This window comes from Girardinichthys multiradiatus, chromosome 3 (assembly GCF_021462225.1).
Source record: "Girardinichthys multiradiatus isolate DD_20200921_A chromosome 3, DD_fGirMul_XY1, whole genome shotgun sequence".
In the NCBI taxonomy this organism is placed as follows: Eukaryota; Metazoa; Chordata; class Actinopteri; order Cyprinodontiformes; family Goodeidae; genus Girardinichthys; species Girardinichthys multiradiatus.
Genome location: NC_061796.1, coordinates 16,807,426 through 16,821,280, shown reverse-complemented (window position 1 = coordinate 16,821,280; position 13,855 = coordinate 16,807,426). Strand labels below are relative to the sequence as shown.

The window sequence follows — 13,855 nt, the reverse complement described above, 5'->3', positions numbered from 1 at the left end:
TCATTCTGCTCATTTTTAATTTCCAATGCTCACTAAGCCAGCATTGAGATTACAATGACCACAAAAGTGTGTGATTTCATCCTCAGAGGTACAGATTTGCTATCTGTGCACGATGAGCTAATCCCACTTCCAAATGCTGCAGCTCCCATCCAAAGTTGTACCCAAAATCACAGTTCTCAATGCAAACTACAGATGGCACTATTGCCTCAGTCTGAAAGGCAGTGGATATCAATTTCTCATGTTGATCAGGACTCGACTTTTTCATAAGCTGATCCATGACCTCATAATAAATATAACATTTACATGGAAGTTAAAACAAAAAAAGCTAAACTCTGCTTCAAATCAAACAGTTTTCACCCTGCAACTCTTCAAAACACAGCATGGCCTGAACCCCTTTCCCTGTAAAACTAACTTTGGTAAGTTGATGTTAAAACATCGCCTGGCTTTCATTGGTTCTGGTGGATTGGTGAGGCAAATTAAATGCAGACACTCATGAGCTAACCCAGAGACATTTACAAACCAGGGAAGAATGAATTTCCTTCAATACCAGCATTGAGCCGGGGACCTGTGTCAGCTTAAGAGCTGTCAGAAGAACATAAACTCAACAGTTCTTCCTCAGCCCAAAAGGAAAATTAAAGACAACTGCCTTGGCTTTATGAAAAAAAGAAGACATGGAAGTAACCGTTGATCCTGCATGGGTGAACAACTACCCTGGAATATTAACCGGATCAGACTTAATGCATAAAAGTGAGAAGAGAACCAGGCCTGCCTCTGACAGCATTAAGATGCATCCCTTTTCCATCTGTCAGGATTCTTCCCAGATTCATCAATAAACCTTTTCCTCCATTAATCATTGTCAGCGTTTTTGGATGTCTACACTGTCAAATGACAGCACAAAGGACAGGACATTTTCAAATCAGCTGCCATGTGAGGCCAAACAAAGCTTCAAACTAAAATGTAAACTTTCTGAAAGACAGAGAAGTTTTATTCTCAGGGCATCTCCACATTTTCCATTTCAAAAGTCCATTATTTTCCTGAAGTGAATTTCTAGATGGTTCCTGTTATTACATTTTGGACAGAAGAGAACAAAATATTTACATTGTTGGGTTTTATGGTGGTCTATATATTTCATAGATCATAAAAACAACACAATGCTGAAGTAGGTAAACAGTTCATTCAAAGCTTGTTTGTTTAGCATCTGAACCAACTTGGATCACCTGAACTTTTAAATCAAGACTGGATAATCCATCCTGGAGAATCTAAAAATACAATTTGTGACCTTTGATATTTTTATGAGGTGTACATATTCATCACAAAAGCAGTTTTAATGTTTTTTGTGACATCGAAATCAGACCCTGTTCAACAACTACCTAACAGGTTAAAGCCCCGATCTAAGTAGGTATAAAAAAGCTGTGAAAAAAGAAACCTTCTCAAATTTTTGAATGAGTGTGTATTTAAGATTGAGGTACGATGTCATTTAAATCAACATAAACACATTTTTCATTTAAATCTAGCTTTTAAACCATTAAGCCTGGAAAGTTAAGTATTTTTCCATAATCATTTTTCTTGTTGCCAATTCTTATCCAGACCTAGAAAATAACACAAACAACTTCAAGACTTTTCCAGACATTTGAAGCCTGCATGGGAATCCAGTATGCCTATAGTTGTTGAGGACACATTTTCAATGATTTCATTTTGTTTTCCTAGTTTTATTTTGGGAGAAACAAAACCAACAAAAGAACAACACAGGTGATGCTCGCATTTAGGAAAATTCAGATTCAACTCCATAGTTGGTTCTACTTTGAAAAACGTTTATTAGTTTAATTTACAGATAACTCTTCAAACAAAGAGGAAGCTGTGCTCACAGCCACAATGTCATAAATAGCATGTAATTTACAGCTTATGTTTTCTGGTCGAACCGTCTCAATGTTGATGCAGTACTAATGGATAACAGTCCAAACCTGGCGGGAGCTGGGACCAGCAGGGTAACTATCTACAACATGGTTTACTTTAGTTTCTGAGTTATTGAGAGCATCCTCCATTGTCTGTTCAAAATCTAATAATTACAGAAACAAAATCTAAGAGGTGGAAAAAAAGAAAACACTTGTCTGGTCAAATTGCTAGGATGATTGAGTTGCCATGTTGCTCCAACTCAACAAAAGAAAAAGGAAATGTGTGACACCAGATATCTATGACATGGTGATCTGCATGGACTCCAGCATCTCCTCCACTGCCTTTGTGGAGCATTTGTTGTCCTTGTTCCCACGACCAGCCAGCTGTATGACAATAAAGGAAGGAAAGGGAGAAAAGAAGACATTTCCTCATTAAAACTTTGGCAAAATAATATACAATAGAATAGACTTTAAGATGACTTCACAGATACATCGACAAGCTCGTCCACCCCCTAGTAAGCTTCACTGAGTAAAAACATCTGAGTTCCAGTTTGAAATCCGGAGTGCTTTAAGCTAAAATAATCAGCAACTAGAGTGAGAGTTGGCAAAGAGATCATGCAAAGTAAAAAAAAATATATATATATATATAAAAATCACCTCTAATTAAAACGATTTTTGTTCAAATGTTGTGTAAGTGGCATTTTTGATTGAAAACTGCTTGGAGACAAGATTCCAATATTAGTCCACTTCCATGGCCTGTGGTGCAGGAGTACATAACACCCTGGCTCTGATGTCTGTGCCACATTCAGACTGTTTCACAGGAAGTGCCGCAAATCATAACCACAAACGTGTACAAGACAACTCAAGCGTACACACACAGGCACACGATCTTTCTATCCAATTTAGTGGTGCAGCGGGCAAGGCACCCCTCTTACAAAATACGTCAAGGAAAGACGACTTCCCTGACTGTAGGCATGGAGCCAGAAATGGAACAAATTTGTCCAATCAGACAGGACACCAATCTTTACGCAATCATTCTCAATGTTCAAGTAAGGTTGGGCCTACGGCTGCTGTGACTATCTACGCAATCAATGACGTCAACTAGAATAATCCATCAACAATATCTTTAGTGGAACAGCTTTCCTCCTGAATGTTGTGTGTGGGGAGAGTCCTCTGGTCTGTCTGAGGAGCAGTTTCAAAACAAATCAGAATCACTGTCGAATAAACCAGATTTGAACAGTTTTTAAAGTCGGAAGTGGTCTAAAGTACAGACATACTTCGAGTTAGGCAGTCACACACACAGGGCTTTGGATGGTCTGTAAGGTTTGGTTGTGAACCACAGCAACAAGCACAATACATGAGCAGCTGAACGGACCAAACCCAGGGCATACCGTTGAGCCTGCCATTAAAGACAAAGACAGTAAATTTGTTTAAAAGCTGCTGAAATTCAGTCTGTGAAGTTGTTACGTTTTCCTCAGAATCTGAAACCTTTAGATCCACATTTCATCAGCACAGTGTCTACTTGTGTTAATGTACAGACTATGGCCGGCTGATCAATTTCACTGCATCCCATTTTAATTACATGTAGTTGTGTGGATCATGTTTAAATCTGAATGGATCAAGTTTAAATATCAGGTAAAATCCATAATACACACAAATGTCAAATACAAGTAAATTGCATGGAACTGTTGCAGTCTCCATAATTAGATTTTAGGTAAAGGGTGTGATGGGAACATATTTGTTCTTTCAGATTTAGAGCAGCACTCATTGACAAACCGAGTTCTGTTTTTGTTTCCACTTCAGTTTCATCTTAACTTGGAGCGCAACAGATGCAAGAGTTTGTGTAAAAACAAAGGAACTAGATGAGATATTACTAATTACCTTTACTAATTACTTTATTATTACTTTATTAATTACCTTTACGATTAATAATTATTTTTTGGGTTTAGGGGGAGATTACTGATAATCAACTGATCCTTGTTAGATGCAGCCTAATGTGCCTTTCACTAAAATATACTATAAGAAACAGCATCACATTTATTGGGTTCAAACTATTAATAGTAAACATAAACTTCAAGTTGCTAAGGTCACGTTTTTCTTTGCATAAAGGAGGTTTAGCTCACGTTTATAGCTAACCAGTGTAGCTTTTTGGAATTGATGTTGCGGCTCTCTTGTTGCTCTCTGATGGCCTTACCCATTTAGTTTTAGTTCCTGGCTCTACCCGTGCTTAGAGAGATTCTCCTTGATATATTCATTTTCAGTGGTTATCTACCGTAGACCACGAAATGTCTACAAGTTTTAGAGCTTTAGCGTTCACAATGTAGGCATTTGCTAAAGCAGTTTTAGGTGGCTATCCTGGAGTACGTCACCTGAAAGACTTTAATCAAATTTGTGCTTTCATTTCGATTTTTGGTCTAAACAATTACAAAAACAATTTACCTGACCAATTCATTTGCTGCAAATAAGCTCTAATTTGGTCATTTGAATGCAAAAAAAATTTATTGTTTTAAAATGTAAACAGTATTGTGTATAGTTCAAACTTTTCCTTGATCATTTAGATTCCCTAAAAACCCAGGAGGTAAATTACATTTGGTAGCACAAAAACTACTTGTGTGCAAACTGTGTGTGTGTAACTAGTAATGACACCACTAGCAAGTGTGGATTTTATCTCAACTAACCAGATTTGATCTGTTGTGCTCAGTCACCGTCATCATTCTACATTCGTGTTTAATGTTTTTCTCTAACAAAAAAAAATACTGTTAACATTCTCAGTGTAAAAAAAATCAGCCTATATACTTAATTTGAACTCTGGGTAAAACTCTAAATCAAAGTGACACATGGGTCGCTCGGTCATTCATATCAAGACACACTAAGATGTGAAAAACTGACCTTTTTACCTCATACTGTCCTTACAATGAGACGCCATAAAAAGTCTTTATGGAGAATTAATTAATAACTGGTTCCTCCTTATCCAGTTCTTGCTACACACTGCAGGTAAGCTGGCTGACTGCACTTACAATACTCACTAAGTTAGCTTAAAATTTGTATTAAAATAGCAGTAGTACAGAACTATAAACGTGAAACATCATTGTTAGTTTTTATATAATATATATAATCCCATACTGGCCCATGACTCATCCATGCAGGATAATAAACACACGCACTCAGAGCATCCTCTCAACCTCAAACAGTCCAGTCTCTAGAAGAGTTGCTGTTAGCAAAATCCCAAGCAAGTCATACACGTTTTCTGTTTGAAGCTGCACAGGAAAACCATGCTTATTCCTCCTTTCAATAAAAAGCACTGCTTTTATTGAGTTGACACGTTTATTCATCCCACCTTTGGCATTGCTTAAGAGTCCACAAACAGGAAGTAACTGTAAGCTAAACCTAGCTCGTACAGTTATTTCCATGCTAAAACTTTTTCCTTCCCTTTTTTGCCAAACTAACTTCGACAGTGCAGTTGGCGAAGGTATAAAATTGGCTATGTAATTTCCAAGAGTGACTCATTCTTCTAGATTTATCGTGTGTGTGTGTGTGTGTGTGTGTGTGTGTGTGTGTGTGTGTGTGTGTGTGTGTGTGTGTGCATACATGTGTGTGCACATATGTGTGAGACGGTGTAGCTGCAATGATCAGTGCATTTAATTGCTTTGCTGCCTAATGCACCATTAGCCCAGGCCTTGAAATCAATTATCTCCTCAGCCTGAGGTGAGACCACCACATTAACTCCTGCCCTCCCATACAACAGAAGGAGCAGACCAGATAACTTCAGATCTATTTAGGGCATCTGATAATAGAGTCATGACACAGTGGGAGCCTGTGGTTCGTGACAGAGGAGCTAATCAGAGAATTTATTTGGAGAGTAGGGGCAGAGGGCCAGCCCATGTAGTGAAACTGTACCACCCACTACACACACACACACACACACAAACCCAGCTTCTCTGGGTCTTTCAACATGTCAGCCAGCCCCACCAAGACAATTACATTTGTTTTTTTTTTTTAAATGAGCCACAGTGAGTCGTGGCCTCTTACCGACGTCTGCAGCCACTTGTGCACACCTGCCCCCCCCCCCCCCCCCCAGGTATGACAATCACCAGGTACTGAAGTGTAATGAAACTGGACGATTGACACAAACAACACTTTCAAGAGGCCATCAATCAGCCAGCACAACCCCACAGCAGCTTGCAGCTGTCAAATGGAGGCCTACATCTCTGCTACCTTAGAGAAGCTCAGAGTTATTAAACTGGAGGAAGGACAGCAGGAACAGAGGACACGACCCCCCCCCCCCTGCAAGGCAGGGTTTTAAAAGTTGTTTTTTGTTTTAAATTAATTTCTGCAAAATGGACAGCACATTTATATTTAGTACCCTGTACTCTGATACCCACTTGGCTTCCTGATGCCGCTTGTTTCACAGAACAGCTATATTGATCCTGAGGTCATACATACATAATACACCGTTTACTAATAACCTAGCTATGAAGCAAACTTTATTTTGGCTAATAGGCACAAAGTGTATTTCTCTCAGTCACTTTTAATAGCCATTTTAACCTTATTGATCTACTGTATTTGTTATTGTTGTTATCTAAAGGTTTATGCACAAAATGAATGCTCTTAGCTTCGAGTCATTTTTCTTAATAATAAACTAACGTTAGACACATGCAAGGCTGCTTGGTTCCAAACAGCCAACATCACTAAACCCAGATGTGCTCCATCTCTGTGGGTAAAGCTTCTCCCAAACACACAAGGCAGTAAAGACAATATTTTAGCAAGAAAACATGTGCTGCACTACTTGTTATGTTGCTGACCAACTCCTCTGAACACTCTCAGATGGGGTCCCTTAAATAAGCTCCCGTTACAGAAAATCTCTGCTTCAGGTCGCTGATGTAGAAAATGAAATACAATGACCTGACTAAATGTGAGTAAAGGCAAACATCTGGACAAAGATTTTCTAAGGCATGGAGATAAAGACAAAAGGCACTCCAGGTTGTTTTTTTTCCCCCTTAAAATTAAAACATAGAGCATTGACTATAACCTAACAGAGCCCTTAACTTCTCCACAGCTTCAGGAGCTTCTACTGCATCAGGCACATATGTCTCTACAGAACCTAGTGTGTCTGTAAGGTCTGCATAAGGTGCTTTCAAAGGCTCAGCAACTTGACAACATTACGACCAAAAAATTACTTTTTAAATGCTTTATTAGTTGTGTTTTTACACAAGGTTTTACCATGAGTTCTAGGGATGTTGATCCCAGGTTCCATGCTTACAAAGTAAGCAGCTTTAAAGTACAGTAAAATACAACACTGCATTCATTTAGTATTACAGTGTGTCACCAATGTTTTTAACGTATATGACTCGACACAGTTTGCTTTAGCACCAGCCTAAGTTAACATGTTTTCTGTTTTGAGGACATATTGAAAACATTGTTTAATGCACTTCCAGGTAATCGCACGCAGACAGAAATTGCATAAAAACGTTCTTATGCTTAAAAAACTTTGCGCTCAGCTCTCTGTCCCACACCGTCAGCTGGCTGTGGTTATCTGATTTGACCAATAAAATAATATCCATCCTTTATAAAACTGTTTTGCAAGCTGTGCATAAAGAAATTGGCATTGATTGTTCAATAACAGGTATCAGGAAACTTGCTGCACCACAGTCATCTCAACCACAACTGATGCAAAAATTAACAAAAGGCAGCAAGTTTGTCATGAGATCGAGGTTCTTGTTTAAACACATTAAACACACAACATGTGGACAGCTCACAGTCACGATCAGTAATAAGCAAAAAAAAAAAAAACGAAAAAACTTTCTCTGAAAAATCTGAACTTTTAGGAGAAACTTTAAAGAACAACTAAAGAAGCCAGAAATTCTTTCGAGTTCCATGTAATTATTTGCTGAGGTCAGATTATTGCAATGTGAGAAGCTCATCTGTGCAGATAACTATAATTACGTGTTTCTTTGAAGACGTTGCAACCTTAACCTAATACAAAAAGAGTAAATGTGCCCAGACAGGGGGAAAGCCGCAAGGGTTGGTATAACAGCATTGCAAGTGAAAGCCAGGAAAGCAGACTGTGCCTTTCGGGGTCCTTTAACAGAGAATGCCTTTCCAATTTTATGCAAATAAAGGTTTTTTGTTTTTTTTTAGAATGACTGGATATTGTGTGCAAATAGCCAATGAAAGTTAAAATGCAAAAGATGAGTCTTTGGTGTGTGGGGACTGAAGAATCATGTGGAAAGTAGTTTTCAGTAGCAGATAAAGCAACTGAAAAGAAAGACAAATCCTGAAAGATATTGTCCAGGTAGGGCATCTTTACACTCACCTTGTAGGCTCTATTTATCTGAGCAGCAGCCCAAGCAGCGTATTTGATATTGTCCTTCTTCACCTTGGCACTGACTTTGGGACTGGCACCGATGTGACTTGCAGACTGCAAGAAAAACAGAAAACAGGAGAAATAAGTAAAGGAGAGAACAGGGGAAGAAGTGTTCTTGTATCAAAACTTGGTGAAACAGCAATAAAAAACGTAATTGAGATGAATGTGCAACCGCTCTTGCCATCCACCACTCCACTAGTCATTGTGGCAGAATGAAGAGAAAAAACAGACCTTGGCCTGATGACACAGAGGAAATCATTTGTGGGGAGGAAAAAGTGAGTGTTTTAATGCTTCATACGTAAATTGTCACTTAACAGGGCCTAATTTCTCCAACACCACTGATTCTTGGTGACGAAAGGACCCTGTATCTAAAAAAAAAAAAAAACAGCCCAGTGCACAAGTGAGGAGTACCTTGGGAATCACAGCCTGTGCCTGCCTCGACAGCTCCCCTCTGAACCACAAATGCCATGTCTTTTCCATGTTCCTGCCATCATCTCCACACAGCTAACCCTGGAAAGCTTACCCAGTCTGCACTTCAAAGCTCCCTCTTCTAGTGTGCTGAAACTTTAACTACATACCAATCAACCTGGCCCTGTTGTTTTGAGAAAAAAACAGTTTGGCTTCTGTATTTTTTCAGTAGGCATTTTCTTTGTTTCTATTTTTCAACTGGAGAGAAACCTCAATCTGGATGATGTCAACCCTGACAGGCTACCCCTGAATAACGCCATTATGGAGGGGAATCCCCGTGCATGTGTTGTCAGTAACTGAACCACAACCCAACTGTGGTCAGGGCTACCAAGTCCACTGTCACACTGACTCACAGGGTTTGAGATGGTGAAAGTTTTCTGCCCTTTCACTGAACTGCCTGCACCTGTCAAGACTGAAAAAGTGACAATTTACAAAATAAACTCTTAAAAACAGATCAGAGATAACAAACAAATACCGCATCGGATATGAATATTTATATGAATATATATGAAACATGCACTAAGAAACCCACTAATGCCTGGAATCAGCTGTTTTTACGATTGATCAGCACTGGTCAGTTGATTGGAAACTAAAAATCTGACTTTTGTTTTAATCAGTAACATACCTGCGCACTAACAATCTGTTCTAATAACCAGGGCAGCAACAACATATTATAACATATTTATCATTGTTACAATAATGCAATAATGCCATGTTATTTTAGGGCAATGCATTCAGGCTATTTGGTGACACTAGTAGATTAATGCAGCATAGAACATTGTAGAAGGTAAAGAGGCGGTAAGACATTAAAGTCATTAAGAAACTACAACCAAGTTGATGCTAAAACAGAAAACATCAGTCAGGAGTTTTCAACAAATCCTTGTTGGGATGGGAAAAATTATTTTAATTTTTTTTTCTAGTAGCTGAATAAAATACTCATTCTGTGGGGTTAATGTTTTTTTGGGAATCCAAAGCAGAAAGACATAAAAACATTTGAACCGTTTGTTTATTGTAAGTCATATAATTATCCCAACATTCACCAATTAATATGGCATTTGGCATATTTTCCTATTGTGCAGCCTAACTAATAACAGTTTTCATTGCGGAAGTTGTCACTGAGTGAAGAAGACTCAGTTAGCTGCACTATATTGCCAAAAGTATTCGCTTGCCTGCCTTTACACACAGACACACACACACACAAAAACACCCACGCACACACACACACACGTCCTTGAGTGACATTCCCACTCCTAATCTTTAAGGTTAAATATAACATCTGTCCACTTTCAATTGGAAAGGCTTTCCATAAGGTTCAGGTGTTTCCGGAAATTTTCTAAAAGTGCTTACTTGAGGTCTAACACTGATGTTGGTCAACAAGGTCTAGCTTGAAGTCTCCACTTAAATTCAACCAAAGGTGTGGTATCAGGTTGAGGTCAGGATGCTGGTTGATGAAACTCCTTCACATCAAAGGCTCTACAGTTGTGCAGGTTAGTACCGTTGCTACATGGGTTCGAAAACCAGCCTATTCATGTTCTTCCGGTTCATGTGTGAGTTCCCTCTGGATACTCTGGCTTCCTCCTAGTCCAAAAGCATGACTGTTAGGTCAATTGGTTACTTGAAATTTCCCTTCGTTATCAGTGTGTCTGCAGAGTTGTTTGTCTTGAGTGTCTCTGTGTTGCCCTGTGATAGAGCGGTGATCTGTCCTACGTGGGCCCCGCCTATCGCCCAATGGCCACTGGAATTAGACACCAGCCCTGCCTGTGACCCTGCACAGATAAGCATGGACAAGGGTTTCACGGATGCACACTATAGTCAGGCAAGTGCTGCCAAACCCAAACTGGTCCATTGGATTTCTAGACAGAGAGGAATTATCTTTCACTGCAGAAAAAATGTCCACTCCAGAGTTCAGTGGCAAACCGCTTTAGATCCTTTGCATTGCACTTGGTGAGGTAAGGCTTGGATGCATCTGTTCCTCATGGAAAACCTTCCCTTCCCTGAAGTTTAGAGGTGTGTAACTATAGATTCTGCAGAAAGCGATTTCTACACACTATGTTCCTTTACATCCTTGGACCCTGCTCTGTGTTTTTAAGTGGCCTAGGTGGCTAATTAGCTGTCGTTCCTAACAGATTCCACTTTGTTGTATTTTCACTAGCAGTTGACTGTGAAATTTGTAGGAGCAAGGCAATGTATTTTCATAGTACAAGGTAAATTGCTAAATGGAATGCACTTGTATAGTGCTTTATCAAGTCCAAGGATCCTAAAGCACTTTACACTACGATCAGTCATCCACCCATTCATACACACATTCAAACACTGACAGAGGTAGGCAACATTGTAGCCACAGACCTCTGCTATACAATCAGCGCCACCGGGCCCCCTGACCCCCATCAGTAGGAAAGGCAAGTGTCTTGCTCAAGTATACAGCAACTGAGACAGACAAAGCATCTGTTGAAGGTGTCTATATGCCTAGATGCTTTAATTTTGGCAGTTAATCTGGCCAAATACCTGATATAGCCAATCAGACCTTTATAATCATTGACCACTGCATTGCTGTGTGTCATTAACCTGACTAGCTAGAGGGCAACACAGACAAATGTCTTGGAATAGAACCTGTCCTTCTTCTCATGTACTTACCGCAACAACCTCGCTGATGTTTCATAAGGTATGGGCTGTTATGTGGGGTTTGGACTGCTTCCCTTCTGCACCTTTTATTCCTTGCAATGCTTTGTTTGTGTTTTTATGTCATGTCACCCTTACATGTATTTCACTGGCAATAGCTGGCAACATCCTCTTTAAACAAATGTGCAGATGGAAGGCAGTTTTAGCTCGGACCGCAATCAAATCAACACTTGATTGGATAATTTGCCAATGACAAAATACCTGCCAAGGTCGGATTGTTCTCGGACTGATATTTTTTTTTACTTTGTCAGTACTTTATCTAAATAAAATACAAAGCAAAAGCAATGTCTGAGTTTGGTCAAACAAAGCCCTGGAAAGGGGGCGACTTTTCCAACGCTGGGGTTCATCGTCTGAGTCAGCAGCGAGCTGACCTGTCTGAGAGCCCCTTATGTTTCCCCCCACAAAAACACACACACTGTCTTACTTAACTCTCACTGTGGCCAACCTTAACCTTGACAAACCACAGGGTTACAAATATGGTTCTGCTGTTCTTTTCTCTCCTTCTATTGCTTCTTTCTTTAAAGCAAGCGAGTACTCACCATATACAGACCAAACAAGGCCCTCATGTTCCGGTTGTTTAACCTCAGAGCCTGGGCAAAATACTTTCTGGCCAGCTCCAGGTTTTCCATCCCCCCCTGTGTGTACTTCACCTGTGAGAGACGGCATTAAACAAGGCTTTGCTAAAGGGCAACTCAAGCAATGACAGCATGACATCTGAACAAGCAATACATGACCACCTTGAGTAAACACAACTTCTTTTATGAGTCTAAGGTATATTTCCAATGACATTGAATGGTCCTGCCCTTTATAAGAGGCATCATTCATACCACAGATGCCCTGAAAGGGATGGTTAAAGATTTTGAAGTGAGGTTGTGTTAAAAAGTTATAAGAAGTTACTTTGTTAGTAACTCTCCTGGTTCCTTTAATTAGTATAAATCCAAATTTGTTAGACTGAAGCTAAAGACTAGCCGAAGAGGAGCTATGAACAAAGCAGACCTGATATTTATTGTTTGAAACATTTTAACACAACCTCACAAAACAATCTGAGGAATTATCTCGTCTGCCTTTTTTTTATTGAAAGAAGGACCACAACAATGACCCTGCAGCCCACCCTTAAGTTTGAAGATGAACCCACCTCAGCATACTGCTCACAGTACAAGTGATTGTGAGGATTGGTCATCATCAGCTCCTCCAGACAAAACGCAGCTTTTCCATAGCTGTGGAAATGACAAGGCAAACAGTGAGTCGATAGATACAGCTCAGGATGAGTCATCCTTCAGCTTACTCAACCTTGAAGCACGGCACTTTAAATTTCACCAATACGTTTAAGGAGTATAAATCCTGATATACATTACAGGGGATTCAAATCTATTTACAAGTCACAGACATACAACATATTTACAGGATCATGCCAGGGGGTACTCAAACTCTTCTTTTCCCAGCTATCTACCAATGATTTTTACTCCCTTGAACAGGAAGGCCAAACACAGTATAGCAAAGATGCTCCATTTTATCTTTTTAAACTTTGAAGCTCAATCTGTGCTGGAATATGCTGCATTTTGAAATGTTGGTAGGCTATTAGAAAACTCAGAGTTAAAATAATCTCCAATCTCTAGAATCTACACACACACATAATGCTGTTTATGTAATGCTAGCCTCACTAACTTTGCTAAAATAAGATGCTAAAAACTGTTTTAAATTTCAACTCCTTTATGATTTTGTCTTTGTTTTAAAAGATTATGAATACAGTGTTTTAGTGATTTCCCTGAAGTCTCCTCTGGTCTTAATAAAAACAATATACTGCTCACAAGACGGCTTGAAACAAATGTATTTTTAGTGATTCATGTTATGTTTTAGTTCTTAAAACAAAATGGGTATCGGCAGGAGAAAACCTCAGCCTGATCATCTCTAATGATGGCATTACATGATTAACTAAAAAGGCATATACGTCTGTGCAACAAACAAAATACAGGCTAAAGCAGATCCACAAGAAAAAAACTGACCAACACAGCAGGAATTTACACAAAAATTAAGCAAAACCTCAATATATTCAACAACATTATTTTTCTCATATTCGTTTTTCATAAAAGTTTCTTTGCAGAACCTGAAATGACTAAAGACCAACATCGTCTATCAAAACATCTCACACGGTTTATGAAGAATAAGGCAAATGCTGGAATGTGAAGAGGACCGTGACTCAAATGCTGAATGCAAGCACATGAAGAACTTATCGGCCTACTTAACGTCTTCCATTGTAACCAGTTGAAAGATTAGCAGTGTAGCCAGGGAAGGAAGGTTGGGACACAGAGAGAAATAAACATTGGGAAGGAGTTGAGTGGAAGGCGAGATCAGAGGGCTTGAAGGGTTGAGGGCCTGCTTACAATTACCACTTCCTTTCCATAAAGACTTTCAGATGTGCTTGTGCAGAGGCCGTGGCTTGCATCAGAGCTCA

General features: G+C 39.4%; 1 protein-coding gene across 1 annotated transcript in view; it reads right to left on the bottom strand.

Moving 5' to 3' along the window:
- Nucleotides 1-1,790: 1,790 nt before the first annotated feature.
- The window catches only part of emc2 (ER membrane protein complex subunit 2), a 29,652-nt gene continuing 17,587 nt past the window's right edge, over nt 1,791-13,855 (bottom strand). Inside the window, exons 8-11 of the mRNA XM_047362008.1 lie at nt 12,539-12,620; nt 11,943-12,053; nt 8,206-8,310; nt 1,791-2,276 (exon numbers count right to left, since the gene is read on the bottom strand). Coding sequence (XP_047217964.1) covers nt 2,190-2,276; nt 8,206-8,310; nt 11,943-12,053; nt 12,539-12,620 — 385 coding nt within the window. The 3' untranslated portion in view covers nt 1,791-2,189. The remainder of the gene's footprint in view (nt 2,277-8,205; nt 8,311-11,942; nt 12,054-12,538; nt 12,621-13,855) is intronic.